General features: G+C 39.6%; 1 protein-coding gene across 2 annotated transcripts in view; it reads left to right on the top strand.

The window, feature by feature from the left end:
* SLC22A16 (solute carrier family 22 member 16) overlaps window positions 1-22,502 on the top strand; it is a 51,631-nt gene that overhangs the window by 17,453 nt on the left and 11,676 nt on the right. The window contains exons 3-7 of one of the 2 annotated variants that reach the window (XM_012505967.2): window positions 2,314-2,431; window positions 2,528-2,793; window positions 11,872-11,989; window positions 16,153-16,684; window positions 20,069-20,196. In XM_012505967.2, coding sequence (XP_012361421.1) covers window positions 2,314-2,431; window positions 2,528-2,793; window positions 11,872-11,989; window positions 16,153-16,684; window positions 20,069-20,196 — 1,162 coding nt within the window. Of the gene's footprint in view, window positions 1-2,313; window positions 2,794-11,871; window positions 11,990-16,152; window positions 16,685-20,068; window positions 20,197-22,502 lie in introns of both variants that reach the window. The other variant, XM_003255564.3, reaches the window with a different exon arrangement.

The raw sequence follows: 22,502 nt of genomic DNA, 5'->3' as shown, positions 1-22,502 counted from the left end.
CACAGCATATCCACATGACCTCACTGGGGATGTTAACCTTCATCACTTGGTGACATTAGTGTTTGCCAAGTTTCTAGGTTTCCCCACTGTAAAGTTACTGTTTTTCCTCTTTTCCTGCTTTGTTCTTTAGAAGCAAGTCACTAAGCCTAGCCCACCCTTTAGGAGTAAACTGTGGGAATTAAACTCTACTTCCTGGAGAGAGGGAATGTCTACAGATAGTAATTGAATTCTAATGTAAGAAAGATTGGTCTCTTCTCACCCTTTTAATTTTTCATTCATTTATTTATGTGAGTATAGTGTATTGTATTTGTCAGGCTTCTCCAGAGAAAGAGAACAAATAGGATACACACACACACACACACACACATATGAGATTTATTATAGGAATTGGCTTACATGGTTATAAAAGCTGAGAAGTCTCATGACCTACTATCTGCAAGCTGGAGAACTAGGAAAGCTAGTCCCAGACTGAAGGCCTGGTGTAAGTCTTCATCTAATTCCAAAAGCCCAAGAACCAGGAGCTCTGATATTTGAGAGCCGGAGAATATGGATGTCCCAGCTCATGCAGAGAACAAATTTGCTCTTCCTTCACCTTTTTGTTTTATTCAAGCCCTCAAGTGATTGGATGATGCCCACCTCAATTGGTGAGGGTGATCTCCACTTAGTCTACTGATTCATATGCTAATCTCTTCCAGAGACACTCTCACAGACACACCCAGAAATAATGTTTTGCCAGCTATCTGGGCTTCCCTTAACCCAGTCAAGTTAACACATAAAATTAACCACACAGTCTGGATTCGTGTATATTTATTTTATGCTTTGGGATATACTATGCCATTTATTTTGTTGCTGAAATTGTTTGAGCTTCCAACTGGCTGTAGGGGCCAGCCCTACAGGGTCTGTGTGTCTTTCTCCCCATGTGCGGAGACGAGAGATCATAGAAATAAAGACACAAGACAAAGAGATAAAAGAAAAGACAGCTGGGCCTGGGGGACCACTACCACCAAGACACAGAGACTGGTAGTGGTCCTGAATGTCAGGCTGCGCTGTTATTTATTGGATACAGGACAAGGGGGCAGGGTAAGGAGTGTGAGCCATCTCCAATGATAGGTAAGGTCACGTGGGTCACGTGTCCACTGGACAGGGGGCCCTTCCCTGTTTGGCAGCCGAGGTGGAGAGAGAGAGAGAGGAGACAGCTTATACCATTATTTCTGCATATCAGAGACTTTTAATATTTTCACCAATTCTGCTACTGCTATCTAGAAGGCAGAGCCAGGTGTATAGGATGGAACATGAAAGTGGACCAGGAGTGTGACCACTGAAGCACAGCATCACAGGGAGACGGTTAGGCCTCCAGATAACTGTGGGCTGGCCTGACTCATGTCAGGCCCTCCACAAGAGGTGGTGGGGTAGTCTTCTCTAAACTCCCCCGGGGAAAGGGAGACTCTCTTTCCTGGTCTGCTAGGGTGGGTGCTTTTCCTTGGCACTGATGCTACTGCTGGACCACAGTCCGCTTGGTAACGGGCATCTTCCCAGACACCGGCATTACCGCTAGACCAAGGAGCCCTCTGGTGGCCCTGTCTGGGCATAACAGAAGGCTTGCACTCTTGTCTTCTGGTCACTTCTCACCATGTCCCTTCAGCTCCTATGTCTGTATGGCCTGGTTTTTCTTAGGTTATGGTTGTAGAGCGAGGATTATTATAATATTGGAATAAAGAGTAATTACTACAAACTAATGATTAGTGATACTTATATATAATCATATCTATGATCTATATCTAGTATAACTCTTGTTATTTTATGTATTTTATTATACTGGAACAGCTTGTGCTCTCGGTCTCTTGCCTCGGCACCTGGGTGGCTTGCTGCCCGCAACTGGTCATTGGGAACTTTTTCAGGTTGCTACCTAGGCCCCTTTCATATGACCTTATCCTTTTGTTTTTTGAATATTTCCTTACTTTCTGGCATTATAAGATATTCCAGGCTTATTTTATATTCTTCTTGTCCTGGCTTTAGAATCAGCCACTTTTTCTGGCTCCTCTCATTGGAGAACGGTATTTAGAAACTAAGATCTGGGCAATGAGTGTGCTTGTTGCTATTGGGATGTCATTGCTTCTAGGCCTTCTCAGTAGATGGAGCTAGGTAATATATGTATATATACTAACCCATAGATATAAATATGTCTATAATGATTTCTATATTTATCCATTTGTGTATATGTTAAGATAAACATGATGGAGACCCTTCAAATTTGCTTATGTTCTTTTTCAGCCTATAGACTAGATATAATAATTAGCTTTTCTTCTCTTGCAGATTCCAGAGAGTCCTTTATTTCATATGTGCCTTCCAGAACATCTCTTGTGGTATTCACTACTTGGCTTCTGTGTTCATGGGAGTCACCCCTCGTCATGTCTGCAGGCCCCCAGGCAATGTGAGTCAGGTTGTTTTCCACAATCACTCTAACTGGAGTTTGGAGGACACCGGGGCTCTGTTGTCTTCAGGCCAGAAAGATTATGTTATGGTGCAGTTGCAGAATGGTGAGATCTGGGAGCTCTCAAGGTGTAGCAGGAACAAGAGGGAGAACACATCGAGTTTGAACTATGAATACACTGGCAGTAAGAAAGAGTTTCCTTGTGTGGATGGCTACATATATAACCAGAACACATGGAAAAGCACTGCGGTGACCCAGTGGAACCTGGTCTGTGACCGAAAATGGCTTGCAATGCTGATCCAGCCCCTATTTATGTTTGGAGTCCTACTGGGATCGGTGACTTTTGGCTACTTTTCTGACAGGTAAAATCAAATATTTAGGATTGTTGTATCAGTGTAGGGTTTATTTTCCTATCTGGTTTTCTTGGGACACAAGGAATTATGTTTAAAACTTGTCATTTTTATACTTCCTATCTAAATACCTACCTCTTTGCTGATCCATTATTTAGGGATGTATAATGATAAGGATAGGCTCTGAAGACAGTAAAGCTGGATCCAAATCCTGGTTCTACCACTTATTAACTGTGGACCCCAGGCAAATTGCCTACCTTATCTGTGTTTCAGAATCTTTGTCTATAAGCTGGTGATAAAAAATAACATCGCTTACTTCAAAGGATTATTGCAAAATTAATACAGAAAAAAAGTACCCTGGACACATAATCACTCAATAGATATTGTTTATTACTTTAAATATTTTCTTCTCTTTAAATAGACTTGCTTTTTAATAGGAGTAGCCTGATCCTAAGCAGTATATCTGTAAAATTATGGGCTTGATATAACAGCCCCTTTTAGTCTTTATGTGCTGCTGTAACAAAATACCACAGACTGGGTAATTCACAAACAATAGAAATTTATTTCTCATAGTTCTGGCGGCTGGGAAGCCCAAGATAAGGTGCCAGCAGGATTGCTGTCTGGGAAGGCTGTTGTTTGCTTTCAAGATGGTGCCTTATTGCTGCATCCTTTGGAGGGGATAAATGCAGTGTCCTCACATGGAAGAAGGGATGGAAGGGCAGAAGAGTGCTCCCTTCAACCTTGAGCCCTTTTCTAAGGCCGCTAAGGGCTCTGCTGTCATGACTTTATCACCTCCCAAGGCCACCCCTCTTAATACTGTTGCACTGGAGATTAAGTTTCAACATGAATTTTTGAGGGAATACTATCATTCAAAGCATAACCTGGCCATATATTTCTAAAAATTTGCATTAAAATGAATATGTAATTCTTAAAATAAAGCAAAGTTTATCTCTGTATGAACATGGACCATACCAAAGCACAGAGATGAACTTATTTGGTCTCCATAGTTGTAGATTTTACAGGCATGTGGTGGGCACTGAGGACCTAAAGACAATAGCCTAGATCGGAAATCCCTGCCCTTGAGGTATACCTGTCTAATGGGGCTGATAAACATGTCAAAAGAAAAATTATAGGGCTTTGTTATGGGCAGGGCCATACCTCTCATAGTATGTCAAAGGTGCTAGGTATTAGTGTTTTCATTTAGCAAGCTGTTACACAAATTATCACTTGAGGCTTTTCTGTTGAAAGGTGTTCACTGCTTGACTCTTGAAACTCAAAATATTTGCAACTACATGTATGAAATGTACTAAAATATATTTGCTGTATGACAAAAATGGGATATAAATAATGCTTATAACAAGGTCAGAGTTATAAATATGTTAACTGAAAATAAATTTAGTTCCTTTGCCTGAACTTGGTATAGTTATATAGACATATATTGAACACTTACTTACAGTCACTTTGACAGATGCAGAGATGTGTGTATATATATATATATAAAATATACATAAATAAAAAATATATTAGTGAAATTATATATATATATATATATGTTAGTGAAAGCAAGTTTATTAAGAAAGTAAAGGAATAAAGAAAGGCCACTCCATAGGCAGAGTAGCCATAATGTATATTTTTTAAAGTCCTTGAGAAGTTGCAAACCATTAACTGGTATTCATTTGGATGTGTAGCTTGAATTAAAATTACCTGGGAGCTCCAGAAAAACCTTAAGCTAAAAAATTGGTTTGACATGGTCCATGACTCCCAGTGTCTGTATTCTCTCAGCGGAACTTGTTGAAAGAGACAGCCTCCTTGCACCTCTTGTAGTCTTCTACACTTCTTGCTGGATGTGCCAAGATAGCAAGTCCCTGACCACTTTTTTATGTGGGCCATTTCTCAGAGTTGCCTATGCAGCCAGTACCTTAAAAGATGAGTGCTATGGCTTAGATATGATTTGTCTGTTCTCACCAAGGCTCATGTTGAAATTTGCTCCCCACTGTGGCGGTGTTGGGAGGTGAGGCCTAGTGGGAGGTGTTTGGGTTATGGGGGCAAATCCCTCATGAATGAATTGGTGCTGTTCTCATGGCAGTGGGTGAATGAGTTCTGGCTGTCACAAGACTGGATTAATTCTCACAGGAATTGATTAGTTCCTGCAAGAATGGATTGTTTTAAAGTGAGGATGCCCCTCAGGTTTCTCTCTCTTTACATGTTTCTCTCTCCTTACATACATATACGTGTAATATATATATATATGTAATATATATGTAATATATATATACACCTTTGACCTTTTCTGCCATGTTGTAATGTAGCATGAAAGCCCTTGCAAGAAGCCAGTACCCTTGATCTTCCCAGCCTGCAGAACTATGAGCTAAATAAACCTCTTTTCTTTATAGATTATCCAATCTTAGGTGCTCTTTTATAGCAACATAAAATTAACTAATATGATGAGATAATGTCCCCTTTCTGCCACAAAGAGTAGGCTTCCTAACTGCTTGCTACAAAACCAGTGGATTCCCCAAATCCAGTGCTCCTCCTCTCTAATTCAATCCACTATCTGTGAAGTGTCATCTGGGCTCATTGTGGGACTTGGGGATTAGAGGACCTGAGACAAAGATGCTGCTGCCCTACTGCTTGCTAATGAAGTAAGTAATGAAGTTCTTTGTCTCTGACCCAAACATCTTGTGTTTTTGCCAGCATCCCTTAAACAGTACAGATAAACATATTAACTTAGAGTAAAATAAAATTTAATACTGTTTGTATACTCTCATCTTGGGCCTGAGAGGATTCTCATAAATTATTTTTCAAGGTGAATAAGTAGCTCAGTGAAAACCAAAAGACATAATTAAAAGGGACCATGAGTGAGAATCAACAGAAACAATTGGCAGCAGAAGCAGACTTCTGCACAAAGACTTCAAATACTAGAATTATCAGGCACAAATAATTAAATAACCACACTTACTATTTTTAAAGAAATAGAAGACAAGCTTAAAAATATTGATAAAAACTGGACATTGTATTAAAACTGACATAAAATTGAAGAATACCCAGGACATCTAGAAATACAAAGTGAAATAAATGAATAAAATCACCTGGATAGTTTCAACAACCTGTCGTACATAGCTACAAAAAATTCATGAAATGGATGATAACTCAGAAAAATTATCAATATTAAAGCTCAGAGAGACAAAGAGGTGGGAAAGATGAGAGATTAAAATTCATGGAGGCTGAAAAGGGAAAAGGTCTGAAGTCTATTTAATATTAGAAACTAATCAATGGTATTTACCACATTAACGTATTAGAGGACAAAATTCATACGATCAACTCAATACATACAGGAAAAACATTTGATGAATTTCAAAATCCATTCTTGATAAAAACTAAAAATAGAAGAATGCCTTTAACCTGATAAAAGGTTTCTACAATAAGATTTACCATGAATATCCTAATTGTGAATTTAAAATATTAATTTTTTTTCTTTCTTTCTTTTTTTTGTTTAGAGACAGGGTTTTGCTATGTTGCCCAGGCTGTTCTCAAACTCCTGGGCTCAAGCAATTCTCCTGCCTCAGCCCTCCCAAGTAGGTGGGATTACAGGCATGCACCACTGCACCCAGCTCTTAATTGTGAAATGTTAAAAGCTTTTCCTTTGAGATTAGGAACAGACGAGCATGTATGAAACATGTCTTCTACTTAGCATTGTACTGGATAGTCTAGCCAGTGCTGTAAGGAAAAAGAGAAAGAGGGAGAAGGAAAGGAAGCAAGGAAGGAATAATGATTGGAAAGGAGAAATAAAAAGTCATTATTTGTAGTTATTACAATTTTGTATGAAAAAAGTCCTACATATGAGTTATTAGAATTAATGAGCATTTAAAATTAATTATATTTCTATATATGAGTAACAAATATAAAAATTTTAAAAATGTCATGGCAGAAGCCTAAATATATGAAATATAAATGGTTAAATATAACAAAAAGTGAAGAAGGCCCTCTGTGGAGAAAATTATAAACTTTAAGAATCAAATCATTAAAGTAAATAGATATGTCACTAGACAAACAGATTGAGGCTCCTTTAGAGGTTCCTGGAATAGACTTGTGCATTCATAAACATAAGTATAGACACATAAGGCATTTTATATTAGCAGGAAAAGGATCAATCAGTAAGTGGTGCTGGGACAGATGTCTAGCCATATAGAAGGAAATACAACTGGATTAATTTTCTAACATTTTACAGTACAACAGCAGTTCCAGGACTAAACGTGCATATGTGAAAAGCAAAACTATACAATTTTAGGAAGATAATTTAGGAGAATATTTTCAGAACCTAATGGAAGAAAGGGTGATTTTTCTAAAACACGTAAAGCATTGACCATGAAAGAAAAAATGGATAAATTTGACTTCATTAAAAGAATTTATGTCCACCAAAAGACACCATTAAAAGAGGAAAGACATGAATGTGCGCACACAAGAGAGAGAAAATGTTTGCTTTACATATGACTAAATTATTAGTGTCCAGAATAATCAAAGGATTTTTACTTACATCAATGGGAAAAAGACAACCGAATAGAAAAATGGGAAAAAGATTTGAAGTCACTTCATAGCAAAGAAAATCCAAAAGGCTAATGAAAAGATGAACTGACAGTGATATATAATCACACCATTTACTTTTGACCAGTTGTCAAAAGTCATGACCAGTTGTCACACCATTTACTTTTGACCAGTTGTCAAAAGTATGATTTGGTATCATATAGAACTGGTGATGTGCACAGCCACATGTTCTGGGGCATATGCCCTGAGCATGCTCTTGCACACGTCCACAGAGGTGCATGCATAAAAGTGCTCTCACAGCATTGTTCCTAACAGCCCTGCACTCTAAACAACCCAGATGTCCTTCAATCATCTCATGGACACATGTATTATAATATATTCTTACAGTAGGATATGTGGGCATGAAAATGAATGAGCCACAGCTACATGAAACAACATAGATGAATCTCCTATACATAATGTTTGATAAAGGAAGCAAGTCATAAAATAATACATGTGGTATTATCCTGTTTTAAAAAATGTAAAATCATAATAGCAAAACTAACCGATACTGTTTATAAGCAGTAACCTGTATTGTTTAGCATTGCTTATAAAAGTAGTAAAATGCAACAAAAAATAAGAGATTATCACCAAAATTAGAAAAATGTTTCCTCCTAGAAAGGGCAAGGGATTTGTAGTCACAAAGAGAGGTGCAAGAAGCTATCAGGAGGCTGGCAATCATCTCTTTCTTGCCTTGGGTTGTGATTTCCAGGCATTTGATTTTTTATTATTCTTGAAACTGTACATATTTTATGCATGGTTATATATGTATAAAATATTATAATGAAAAAAGCAAAGAAATAAGATCTGATCCCACCCTTAAGGAGCTAACAGTGAAGAATATAGACTTTTAAACAGACAATTTCAATGAAATGTAGTAAATGCTTTTTTTTTTTTTTTTGAGAAGGAGTCTAGCTCTGTTGCCCAGGCTGGAGTGCAGTGGTGCAATCTTGGATCACTGCAACCTCTGCCTTCCAGGTTCAAGTGATTCTCCTGCCTCAGCCTCCCGAGTAGCTGGGACTACAGGCATGTGCCACCATGCCTGGCTAATTTTTGTATTTTTAGCAGCCTAGGGGTTTCACCATGTTGGCCAGGCTGGTCTTGAACTCCTGACCTCCAGTGATCTGCCTGCCTTGGCCTTCCAAAGTGCTGGGATTACAGGCATGAGCCACCATGCCCAGCTGGTAAATGCTTTTAAAATAATAAAAACTCACATTTATGGACAATTTATTATACACTAGGTACTTTTCTAAATTTCTTATATATCATCTCATTTAATTATTTGAAGAGGTCTGTGAGATAGACACTATTGTGCCCCCCCTCCTTTTTTTTTTAACCAGTAGGGAAAAGGAAGCATAGAAAGTTCACATGGAAAATAAGGGATGGAGCTGGGATTTGAGCCCAGGCCAGCATCCCCAACTACTGCATCACACTGTTTCTGAATTTTTGCTATGAGACCCCAAGGAATGATCGATGGAAGGTGTCAGATGGAGAAGGCCCCCAAGGGAAAGGAATAGCTTTGTGTCATGAAACAACCTGGCATGTTCAGAGAATTGTGGGAAAGTCAGTGTGGCAGAAGTAGAGAAGGGCAGATTGTTAAAGGAAATGACAAGACAAAACCACAATGGGGATTATTTTATTTCTGGGAAGTGTGGGAGGTGTACTGATGTGAGGTTAGGAAGACCAGCTGGGAAGCTAGTGGGATGAATGATGTAAGAAATGGTGAAGACTTGAGTGAAAGCAGGAAAAGCAGGGAAGAAAAGATGAAGACATATTTGGAAGGCATTTCTAAACTCACATAATTTGATGACCAATATGCAGGAGGGAGCAGAGGAATGTATTAAGGTTTAGAAGCCTAATGGAAGGGGATTTTGCTAACCAGTTCAGGAAATACTAGGGAGAGAGCAGTTTTAGAAGAGAAGGGAACACGTTTGGATATATTCCAATGAGCTTGTCCTATCCCTATATTAAGAAAAACAAAGTGAAGATGTATTCGAAGTTAATACCAATTACAACAGCAATAAGAGATTGCAGCTCTGCAGGACATTAAAGCAGAGAAGAGCAACTGGGGCCAGATGGTGGGTGGGGAGTTAATAGCCCATACTTAGGAATCAGAGCCAGGAAAGTGGATGAAATCGCAAGGGCAGAGTGTGCAGCTGAGGACTTTAGGGAGTGCCAGCATTGAGGCAGGCGGGTCATCAGGGAGGTGCAAGCAGAACCAGGTGAGAGGGATGTTTTACAAGCCAAGGGACAGCAGGGGTCTGACAAGTAGGCATGGTCAGTGGCACTAGAGAGGACAGGCAGAAAGGACCAGGAGAGGCAATGTGCAGGTCCCTGGTGACTGCAAAGTGAGCTCAGAAAAGTTGGTTGCACCTGGTCATCACTGGCTGAGGAAACAAGTAGGAGTTGAGGAAGGAAATACTCCCTTTTGATATATCTGTCAAGGGAGGAAATGCAAGGTGGCTAAAGGAGCAATGGGGTCAAGAGAAGGTTCTTGTCTTTGGTTGGAGGAGACTAAACTGAAAGGAAGAAGTCAAAGGAGAGGGAAAGACAAAGGAAAAAGAAGTGATGGGTTTCAGAGGAAGTGGGAAGAGGCACAATCCGATACAAAGATTGCAAAATGATATTTGGAGAGAAAGGGGCATGTGTCTTCAGAGAGGCAGGAAGAGAAGGCTGAATGGCTGAATGCAGATGCAGGTCGTGTTGGTAAGTGGACAGAGCAGGCAGTTGTGAGCCTTCCTCTTTGATGGTCTCTTTTCTCTGCAGGAGATGGCTGTTCATCTACTGAGACAGAAGATGTTTGAGGTGGGAGAGAGGGTCAAGCAGTGATAGGTAAGAATAGTTTTAGGTGGCATTCAGGGCTAAAATTAGATTGGGGAACATTCCTATATAGGGCCAACAATCTCCACTAATGTGCAAAGGAGCAAAGACGGCTGAAGTGTGAAGATGATGGTTTCTTATTTATTTGCATATCCTCTGCTGCACCAAGCAAACCTGTTGGTTGGACTCTCCAGACAATATTCTTTTGCCTTAAATTATTTGTCAGAGACAACCCATAGGGAGAAAATATTTGCATTTGCATATTATATATCTGATAAGAGTTTAGTATCCAGAATATATAAAGAGCTCTTACAACTCAATATTAAAAAAGCAATAGACTAATTCAAAAATGGGCAAAGAATTTGGATAAACATTTCTCTAAAGAATGTATGCAAATAACCAATACGCATTTGAAAAGAAGCTCAACATCATTAATCATTAGGGAATTGTAAATAAAAACCACAATCAGATACTACTTCACATCCATTGGGCTGGCTATAATAAAAAAGGCAGACAGTAACAAGTGGTGGGGAGAATGTGGAGAATCAAAACCCTCATACACTGCTGGTGAGAATGGAAAAATGAGGCGGCCATTTTGGAAGCCAGTTTGGCAGTTCCTCAAAATGTTACACATAGAGTTACCATATGACCCAGGGATTTCACTACTAGCTATATACCCAAGAGACTTGAAAACATAAGTTCACACAAAATCTTGTTCATGAATGTTCACAGCAGCATTATTCACAATAGCCAAGAAGAGGAAAATGAGCCACCAACTGATGAATAGATAAAATGTGGTTTATCTGTATAATGATGCTACTCAGAGAGAAAAAAGGAATGAAGTACTGATACATGCTACAACACAGATGAAGCTGGAAAACCTAATGCTAGGGAAAAGAAGTCAGACACAAAAGGCCACATATTGTTTGACTCTATTTATGGGAAATGTCGAGAACAGGCAAATCTATGGAGACACAAGGCAGATGAGTGGTTGTCAGGGACTGGAGGGAGCCGGGAATAGGGAGTGGCAGCTCCTGGGCACAGAGTTTCTTTTGGGAGTGATGAATGTGTTCTGGAATTAAAGAATGATGATGGTTGCACAACCTTGCAAATACACTAGAAACCACCAAATCGTCCACTTTAAAAGGTTGAATTTTATGGCATTTGAATTATATCACAATTTTAAAATCTGTCAGAAATATTATTTGTTTTTTAAACAAAGAGATGCCTCTTTCAATTATGAAAAGATAGGGCAAGTAAGCACATTATTCTAGAAGCAGAAGGTAGCATGGCCTCTGTTTTTAGAGGGGCTCGGCAAGAGCTGTCATAGCCTTGGTGGACAGAGCCAGCCTGGCAGGGAAGATGATCCCAGAGAGCGAAAGTCCCGGAAGGGAGAGGACAAATTCTCCCCTCTCTTCCCCCAATCCCAGGTTAAGGGGTCCTGCGGGGATGACTCAGAGTGATCAGGTATGTATATTAGCAGCTCAGGTAGAGGCCTCTCCACTGAACAGCTGGTCTTTTAAAGAAGCCATGGAACTTACGGTTTGCTCAAAATAAATAAAAGAAAAACAATCAATACATAAGCTATTCAAGGTATATAGGTAACACCTATCTTTTATGAATTGGAGTGGATGTTTAAACTGTTACAACCCTACCTTGCTCTTCCACTGTGTGACTCTTATTTTTCAGGCTAGGACGCCGGGTGGTCTTATGGGCCACAAGCAGTAGCATGTTTTTGTTTGGAATAGCAGCGGCATTTGCAGTTGATTATTACACCTTCATGGCTGCACGCTTTTTTCTTGCCATGGTGAGTTGTGTTTTCTACCTCTTTAATTCTGCTGCAGTATTTTCATAGGAAATCTTAACTCTCTTCATTTTGCTTATTTAAGATCTAGTGAGCGAGATCAAGGACTAATCTTTGTCCACTCCACTGCAGAAGTCTGTCTACAGAATACCAATGCCTCGTGTTTAGAATGGAATTCATTACAGTGAAAAATTGTTGCTGGCTGGGCAGAAGTGTGTTTGCCTCTGTGTCAGGCATGTGGGCCACATGTCACAATTACTGAGGCATTATTTTATTTCTGAGTAATTATATTGGTCTAATCAGGGCCTGTTCACATGAGCAAACAGACGGTTAAGGTGTGTGGTTAAAGTCACCTGTATAATGTACAGGAAGAATGAAAACAAGAAGGCGTTATAGGTCCTTATGTTACCAGGAACAGGAGTTTAGTGGAAAGGGCACGAGTTTGAATACCAGCTTTGTCATGTATTGGCTTGTTAGTTGTATGATCTTGAGCACACTCATTATCCTCTTTGAACCTTAGGTTGTAGTCTGTAAACTGTAGAAAAGAATCCATGTTTATTATTATTATTATTAGGATTCAGTGAGATTAAGTATAAACAACCGCAGTACAGCACCTCGTTACAATGGTAACTGTTACTAGAAATGGACTAGCGAGCAAGGAAGCTGTTTCCATGCTCAGTGAAGCTTCCAGATAGATTTCCAACTATCAAACAACAGCAGCAGTGATTTCCGGTTGGAAATCACTGATCAAGGATAATAGAGGGAAGTTTCCATCTGGAGGAGGGGCTTGTGATCTTGCTAAACACAGAGCAGTAGGTTGGATGGTCTGAGGGTCCGGAGAGAAGCAAAGGACTTCAATCTCTCTGCACCCCCTCAGAGAACATGATGGGGTGTCAGTTTTGGAGTCTTTTTTGATGGATAGAAAGGGTTTCTAGCAAACCATACAGATGCCCAAGGATAAAGAAGATGCATAAAAATAAATCTAGGAGACTAGAAGGTGTTGTACCTCATTAAAAAGTAAATACATATATTTAGGAATGTAAAGAGTTTTAAATATAAGATAGCAACCAGAAGTTCTGTTTCCACTGAGGACATAACTCTGTGACTGTAGAGTGAGATTTCACGAGAGAAAGCTTCTGGTGGGACTGAAGGTTCCACAAAGGCACAGGTACTGAGAAAGTATAAACATCATCTTTTGGAAGACTTAAGAGGATATTTCTGAAAATATCTGTTTCAGTCTTGCAAAATACCATGTGTTGGCTTCTAGACCCAAGGAAAGAAGGCCACACCCATAGAGTACATCTGTGAAATGTGGCCTTAATTTTCTGTGACTATTTCCTTTGATGTTCGTGGGGAATGGATTTGTGGTGGAATTCTGTGGATGGGAGATGCAGGCAGATTCATTTACTCAACACATTTATTGATCTGTCTACAGAGTGTGATGCTAAGTAAACCAGACCCAGCTGTCTCAATAAGTCAAGTAGGAAAGGCAAGACGTTGATCAGCCATCTTCAAAAATAAATAAAATGTTGACAGTGAGGGCATAACAGCAGTGGGTCTGGAGGGTTCACCAGGGTCTGGAGGGTCAAGGGCTTTCTCGTTGTGAGGGACGAGTGAGAGAAGAACATTCCAGCAAAGATAGAAGCAGATGAAAGGGCCCTGAGATGAGAAAGAAAAGCCGGAATGTCTGGAGAATAGAGAGGAGGAGAGATGCATTGATGAGGCTGAAGGGATCAAGGCAGTTAGGTGGGGCTTTGTAGGATTGTCAGGATTTTGCTCTATCTCCTAAAGGCAATGGCAATCCACAAAAGGGATTCCGGGAATTCTGGCTGCTATGAGGGGGTGGATTCCGAGAAGATATGAAGAGTATTATCAGTGGAAGGGATGGGTGTGAGTGGATTTACAGAGTGTTTTGGAGTTAGTTGTATATGGATTTTCTGAATCCAATGACAGAGAAAGTTGTAGCTGACTCATGAGAAATAATTAGCGTTGAAAAACCTGATGGGGACAAATATTACAGCTTAATTTAACTGGGAAATTTATAGTATTTAAAAGTTATCACAATCTTTGTTTAGTGTAACAGCAGCGCTTACCAAAAGCGACTTCTAGATTCTTGGATACAGGGTCCCGATGATCTGAGTCTTGCCATTACAAAGTTGCACAGAGAAATAAAAGCTGTTGTCACAAAAATATTAACTGATTATGAATACAGTAGTCCTCATCGAGCACCTCCCTGCCTCCTGCTAGGGTCAACCCTTTCTGACAGCAGGAATATCCTTGTAGGCCGGCCTCTTTGTGACTGTCCGATGCAAGGAGAAATTGCAGTTGTTACAAGGGACACGTGTTTACAAAAAGTCTTTAAAAGCAATGAGGGAACACGGGAACACTGCCTGAATCCTGCCCACAACCTTTGGCCAGTTGGTATCTGGCAGAGAGACCTGTTAACTTTTGAAGAAATTGACATCTGCAAGGATAATCACATAATGAGCCTTTGAAAGAGTATGATTCAAATATCTAATGATTAAGAGAGGCCTTTGGGGAGTGGTGCTTTCGAATAATTTTACAAAAATTAATTTTATGATTTGTGTTGTAGAAGTAAAATATGAAATAATTTTGTAGAAAAAATTCTTCTCCTCCTCCTCCCAAAAAACCCATCATTGGACTCATTCTTTGTTTATTCCAAGAATGGTCACATATTATATTCTAATCACATATTGTAATCTAATTTTTATTCAAGGTAGGCATATTTCCCATATAAAGTTTTTCCCCAGTTTTCCTTCTTGTGGTAAAGTACACATAACACAAAATTTACCATCGTAACCATTTTTAAGAGTACAGTTCAGTGATATTAAGTGCATTCATACTGTGGTGCAATTATCACCACTGTGCATCTTCAGAACTCGTTTTCATCTTGCAAAACTGAAACTCCATCCATTGAATAATAACTCTCCGTTCCCTGTCTCCCTAGCCCCTGACAACCACCATTCCACATCCTGTCGCTATGAGTTTGGCCACTCTAGGTACCTCATGAAAGTGGAATCATACGATATTTGTCTTTTTGTGACTGGCTTATTTCCCTTAGCATAAGATTCATTGTATGCATAGACTACATTTTTCCTATCTATTCGTCTGTGGACAGACACTTGGGGGGTTGCTTCCATGCTTTAGCTGTTGTGAATAATGCTATGAGCAGGCATGTACAAACATCTCTTCCAGGCCCCTCTTTCAATTGCTTTGGGTATGTACTCAAAGGTGGAATTGCTGGATCATGCTGTAATTGTTTTTTAAGGAATCGTCATATTGTTTTTCCTAGAGGCTGTACCATCATACATTTCTCTCACACATTACACGTGGGTTCCAGTTTCTCTACATTCCCGCTAAAACTTGTTATTTTTTTGTTTTTGTTTTTGTTTTTAATTAGCCACCCTAATGTGTATGAGGGGGTATCTCTTTGTAGCTTTGATTTGCATTTCTCAATGATTGGTAAACATTTGTATTTCTTCTGTTTGAAATGTCTATTCAAAGCCTTTGCCCATTTTTGAATTGGATTGTTTGTGTTTTTGCTGTTGTTGGGTTTTAGGAGCTCTCCAAAAAATCCCTTATCAGATATTTGATTTGCAAATATTTTATCCAGTTCTGCAGGTTGCCTTTTCCCTCCATTGGTAGTGTTCTTTGACGCACAGTTTTAATTTTCATGAAGTCTAATTTGTCTACTTTTCTTTGTCTGTCAAAATAAAATTTTAATTAAATCAGTTTTTCTTACCACGAGTTAGCGTAAATTTTTTGTCTCCATTTAGCAATTAGGATTTAACAATAAGAACCTCCTAGATACAGATAACTTGATGAATGCATTTACAAGGAATGGAGAAATACATCCACAATATAATGGAATGTTTAGATGAAACAAAAGGCAATATCTAACATTTATATCATAAATAATCTCTCAGGTTTTGCCATTTGGGGTGGGGAGGGTGAGGGAAGATGAAAGGACCTATAAGAAAAAAAGACAGATTGGATTGAATGTCATTTTATACATCTGATAGGGGTTTCAGAAAGCAAGTCTTTGTCATTTTCTTTTTTGCCTATATGTGATTTGCAATGGGGTCAGACTCCTCAATAGTTATAAATGTGACCTTGAATATAGATCCCTATTATTTGTTTTTCAGGTTGCAAGTGGCTATCTCGTGGTGGGGTTTGTCTATGTGATGGAATTCATTGGCATGAAGTCTCGGACCTGGGCATCTGTCCATTTGCATTCCTTTTTTGCAATTGGAACCCTGCTGGTGGCTTTGACAGGATACTTGGTCAGGACCTGGTGGCTTTACCAGATGATCCTCTCCACGGTGACTGTTCCCTTTATCCTGTGCTGTTGGGTGCTCCCAGAGACACCTTTCTGGCTTCTCTCAGAGGGACGATATGAAGAAGCACAAAAAATAGTTGACATCATGGCCAAGTGGAACAGGGCAAGCTCCTGTAAACTGTCAGAACTTTTATCACTGGACCTACAAGGTCCTGCTGGTAATAGCCCCACTGAAGTTCAGAAGCACAACCTATCATATCTGTTTTATAACTGGAGCATTGCGACAAGGACGCTTACCGTTTGGCTAATCTGGTTCACGGGAAGTTTGGGATTCTACTCCTTTTCCTTGAATTCTGTTAATTTAGGAGGCAATGAATACTTAAACCTCTTCCTCCTGGGTAAGTAGTTACAGTATATTTAAATTTGGCAGTGAAGTGAGATTTCTAACATTTGTGTATGTGTGTGTGTTTCTGTGTGAATTTGAGAAAAAGAGTATGTTTTTAATAGGCTCTATAAAACCAGGAACAATACTGCCAACCATGTTATTATGATATCTCTTAGCGTTATGTTGTAACACATGTACATATGAGGGGACTTCAACCGGTTCATGGAAAAATGGAATTAAAAGACAAAAATTTAAAACATAAACTTTCTCAACATGATTGCCATCAAGGTCAAGACACTTTTGTAAGACATCAGCCATTTATTCCATCCCTAAAGAACTGAGGGTCCTGAGAATGTACCGATGTCAATGCAGTCTTATTTACACTATTAACTGAAGAAAAATGGGTGCCACATACAGATTTTTTAAGATTAGGAAACAGAAAGAAGTCAGAATGAGCAACCATGAGAACCGTTAAAGTGGCTGCCTAGTGATTTCCCATCAAAACTCTTGCAAAATTGCCCTTGTTTGCTGAGAGGAATGAGCATGCCCATTGTCACGGAGGAGAAGGACTCTCTGGCATTTTTCTACAAAAGCTTCGGTTAACTCTCTCAAACACTCTCATCATAAGCAGATATTTTCATTCTTTGGCCCTCTAGAAAGCTAACAAGCAAAATGCCTTGAGATCCCCAACAAACGTTGCCATGACCTTTGTTCTCGACTGGTCCACTTTTGCTTTGACAGGACCATGGCCCCCCTTGGTAACCATTGCTTTGGTTGGGCTTTGCCTTCAGGATCACACTGGTAAAACCATGTTTCATCTCCTGTTACAATTCTCCAAAGAAATCCTTCAGGACCTTGATCCCACTTGTTTAAAATTTCCATGGGAAGTTCTGCCCTTGTCTGCAGCTGATCTGGGCACAGCTGTTTTGTTACCCAGTGAGTGGAAAGTTTGCTCAACTTTAATTTTTCAGTCAGAATTCTGTATGCCAGACTAATTGAGATATCTATGGTATTGGCTATTGCTTCTGCTGTTAATCTCAGTCTTTGTCAATTAGGGCATGAACAAGTTGTATTTTTTTCCTCGATGTGGATGCTCTGCCACTGTGGTCTTCATCTTCAATATCATCTCGTCCTTTCTTAAAATGAGTTATCCATTTGTAAACTGCTGATTTATTTGGGGCATTGTGCCCATAAACTTTTCATAAAGCATCAATGATTTCACCATTCTTCCACCCAAACTTCACCATAAATTTGATGTTTGTTCTTGCTTCAGTTTTAGCAGAATTCATGTTGCTGTAGTGGGAGCTCTTTTCAAACTGGTATCTTATTCTTCTTAGTGCCTCAAACTAGCTCCTCTTCAGACACGTTCTAAGAAGTTAGTACAAATTTCTTTTAGTGCAGAAAAAATCTGAAAACACATGCATAGTTTTTTCATAATATGCACTTTCCATTAACTTTTTTTTTTTTGAAACGGAGTCTTGCTCTGTTGCCCAGGCTGGAGTGCAGTGGTGTGATCTCAGCTCACTGCAATATCCACCTCCTGGGTTCAAGCGATTCTCCTGTTTCAGCCTCCTGAATAAATGGTATTACAGGCACCTGCCACCATGCCCAGCTAATTTTTGTATTTTAGTAGAGATGGGGTTTCACCATGTTGGCCAGGCTGGTCTCAAACTTCTGACCTCAGGTGATCCACCCGCCTTGGCCTCCCAAAATGCTGGGATTACAGGCATGAGCCACAGCACCCCGCCGTCCATGACCTTTTTGAAAACTGCTTGTATTCTCCATTTGAAAAAAAGGCATCAGAAGAATTTAGTCTCTCCCTTTCTGCCTTCTCTCCTTGCTCACCTTCTTCACACCCATCCCCAGCCCAGAGCTCTTCCCAGGGGTAACTTCTATAATGTTTGGGTTGTGCCCTTTCAGATCTATTCCTATGCATTTGTGCCGGGCATGGTGGCATGTGCATCTAGTCCCAGCTACTCGGGAGGCTGAGGAGGGAGGATTGCTTGAGCCCAGGAGTTCTGGGCTGTAGTACTCTATGCTGATCAGGTGTCCACACTAAGTTCGGTATCAGTATGGTGACCCCCTGAGAGCAGGGAACCACCAGGTTGCCTAAGGAAGGGCTAACCAGCCCTGGTCGAAAATGGAGCAGGTCAAAATTCCTGTGCTGATCAGATCTGTTTCTATGCATTTCCATATATTTGTGCATATAAATGTTTTGTATTTTAACATAAATGAGATCACTCGCTACATATTGTTCTTTGTAAGTTGCTTCCCTTTTAAAATTTAATATGCCTTGGCTATCTGGCATCTCTCAACCTTCAGGTGTCCTTAATTTATAAATTTTAGTTGGTAAAATAACTTTTTTAAATACATGCAACTATAATTTATGTTGTCATACTTCTTTCATTTTAATGGCAGGTTAAATCACTTTAGATAGCTTGAGATGTGACTCCTAGTGTAAGCCAAATTTAAACTAAAACGTGAGAGAAATATTAGAAACCTCTTTTTATCCATCTAGTCTTAACTCCTGCTTATTTCTATGTAGGCTGCCTGTATTTTATATTATCCTCAAAACATCTTGCTTCTAAATTTTTATACGTAGACATCGTGCTATCTCATTAAAGTGCTCTGATGGCACATCTGGTTATTTTTTCTGATTTTCTCAGCAGAGACATCTGTTTTTGTTTATTATAGCTCAGCAGGAATTATGAGAGAAGTCATTTTAAGAAAAAAAGATTTACTCTTTTTTTTTGAAGCAAACTAACAAGTTTATAGAAAGAGCCTGTCTTGACTTCAAACTCATTCTCTATGACAATTTGAGATGGTGCAGTATCCCTAGAACAGAGTGGCCAGTGTAGGTGGGGTGGAGTGTGGATGCAGAAGCTTAGGAAGGCTAGAAGTTTAGATCTTCATGACATAGTTTTTTACTTTTGCTAAAGACATAAATTGTCAAAAAACTGGGCAATCTCATAAATACAAAAATGTTTCCAAAGACAAACACACATGGTTTTATATTATCTACCGTTTTGGATTTTTCACTAGTACTCTTGCAGACGGGTGCTTCTGCTCAATAGTTCTCTGCTGTGAAATTTTTGAACAAGTTTTTATCTCCTGAGACGGTTTGGGGCTGGTGGGAATTTGGGCTCTGGCTTTGTGCCATTTGCAGGTGCCAGGCGGATTATGAGCATTAGAGCATTTCACAGGAAACGCTCATCTTCACTGTAGTGAGTTTAAAAGTGGCGGGGCTGGCTGCCTCGCAGCAATTCTTAGAGAGTTTCTAAAGGCCCCGGAAGTGAGGAGAGGGCTGCTCATGCCTTTTGGGTAGTGGGTTAGACGGCGGGGTCCCCTTTTGCAGTCGGGTGCCTAGCCTTATAGAGCGCTGCTTGCTCAATGACAGGTGTAGTGGAAATTCCCGCCTACACCTTCGTGTGCATCGCCATGGACAAGGTCGGGAGGAGAACAGTCCTGGCCTACTCTCTTTTCTGCAGTGCACTGGCCTGTGGTGTCATTATGGTGATCCCCCAGGTGAGTTATCTTATGTTTTATTTAGGGAATTGTTAGTTATACTGTGACAGTTTGATGGGAAGAATTTAGCTTATTACAGTTAGTTATGATGGTCAATTCAGAGCATGATTTGGACAGAGTATATAATATTTAAAAATATGTTTTCTTCAAAACATTCTTTTTCTGTTATATAAGTAATATATGTTCATTTCAGAAAATTTAAGGAGAAAAACGTAAAAAAAATGCCTAACCTGGGTGCAATGACTCACACTTAAAATCCCAGCAACTCAAGAGGTTGAGGGTAGGAGGATGGCTTGAGTTCAGGAATTCAAGGCTGCAGTGAGCTCTGATCACTGCCACTGTACTCCAGCCTGGATGACAGACTGAGACCTCATCTCAAAAAATAAAAAACAAAAAGTTCATAACCCTAATTCCCAGAGATAAACAGTATTGTATTTTGTGAACGCAATAATCTTGTGTGAGGAAAGTCGATCACACCTTCCAGCATCATCATACTGAACATTCACTCATTTATTCATTCAACAAACATTTATCCACCATCTTTTATGTGCCAGGTGCTGGGAACACACAGTGCATCAAGTTTCTGTAAGTGTTAACGAGAGGGCATATGGCACCCGTGTGTACTCTTTTGTCTAGGGTGGTCGAGGATGGTGTGCCTCTCAGAGGAGGTGACATGTAATCAGAAACCTGAATGAGGGAGGCAGCCGTGGAGATATCTGAAGGATATGAGTTAGATATTCAAGACTGTTAGAGTTTCAGTACACTGTTTCTCATTGCAGGAGATTAGTAGTTTCCAATGTCTGGTATGCATCAACACCCCGAGGAGCTTGTTTTTAAAAACAGTTTCTTAGTGAGAAACACTACCCAGAAATTCCTGAAATGACTTTCACATTCCCATATTTTGGCCACTGCATCCCTGTAAAATCCAGAAGTGCTTCCCCTCTTCCCAAAAAAGATGTTTTCAGACCTGTATTTTAATTCTTGATTTGCAAAATGTCACTATAACAGTACTTAAAATATATTAATGCTCTCCTGTGATTATATAATCATTGAGCAATAGTATATCAACATTTAGAGCAAAGCATTTTAAGTTTTGCATATCGTTTGAAATTTAATTTAAGCTAATGAGTGTCTTCCTTTTGTAGTAGCACTTTACTTAATGATTAGGATCGGTGAGCCAAATATTTTATGTAACGAAATTTCCAGGTGATTGATACACAACTAATTGAATGCAATAAAACTACTCAGGACAAGGAGGTCTCTGACAGTTTGAGAGACCTTCATCCACACCTTTAAAAAAGTAGTTTGCAGTGATGGTAGTTGAGTAGATGGCAGCTGCCTTTAAGTTGGTGAAGAGTTGGGGAACACCAGAACCTTGGAGTTCTACACTAATAGGGAAGATGAGAAAGAGGCTGATGGAGATTTCTAGAAATAGAGCATTAATCCACAACCACAAATCTCTCCCCTGCAATAAATTTTTCCCCAAGTGATAATGTCAACACAATACAAATACTAATTTAATTAACAATTGTTAATTAATTTAATTTACAATTGTAATTAAGGTGACATTAGCTCTTTAATAGAGGCATCCCAGAATCTCAGTGACTTAACATAAAGGATGTTTGTTACCTGCTCGTAGAAAGTTCCATATATTTGTACCTAGTTGGCCAAAGTGGGAGTGGTGAGTGGGTGTTTGGGTCCATGGAGTCATTCAGGGATGCAAGCCGACAGAGGCACTGCCGTCCTTAACACATCAGCCCCAAGGCCACCCTGGGTCTCAGCATCCAGCTGAGGGATGGGGGAGGAGGGAGATTTCGGAATATAGGGTGTCTTTGTTAGTTACCTTTGGAAGTGGAACACATTAGGGAGAATAAAAACTGAGGTGGAGATAAAGGTTTTGCCACTGAGGAATGTATCAGCTGCAAACAAATAAACAAATGAACAAAAAGTCTGTACTAATAGTTCAGTTACCACTTTCAAATTATTTTCTGAAGATAATTTATAAGCCAGGGATTACTACCACAAAGGGCACAATTTGTTTTTTTTTTTTTTTTTTTTTTAAGAAAAGTAAATAGATTAAATAGAGACAAGATCTCACTCTGTCACCCAAGCTGAAGTGCAGTGGTGTGATTATAGCTCTCCGTAACCTTGAACTCCTGGGCTCAAATGATCCTCCTGCCTTAGCTTCTCCAGTAGCTGGGACCACAGGCATGTACCATCACACACAGCTAATTTTTTTTGTTTTTCTGTAGAAATGGGGTCTTGCTATGTTGCCCTGGCTGGTCTAAAACTCTTGGCCTCAAGTG

This window comes from Nomascus leucogenys, chromosome 3, assembly GCF_006542625.1.
Source record: "Nomascus leucogenys isolate Asia chromosome 3, Asia_NLE_v1, whole genome shotgun sequence".
NCBI classification, from domain to species: Eukaryota; Metazoa; Chordata; class Mammalia; order Primates; family Hylobatidae; genus Nomascus; species Nomascus leucogenys.
The sequence above is the reverse complement of the archived record's forward strand: the minus strand, read 5'-3'. Positions and strand labels throughout refer to the sequence as shown.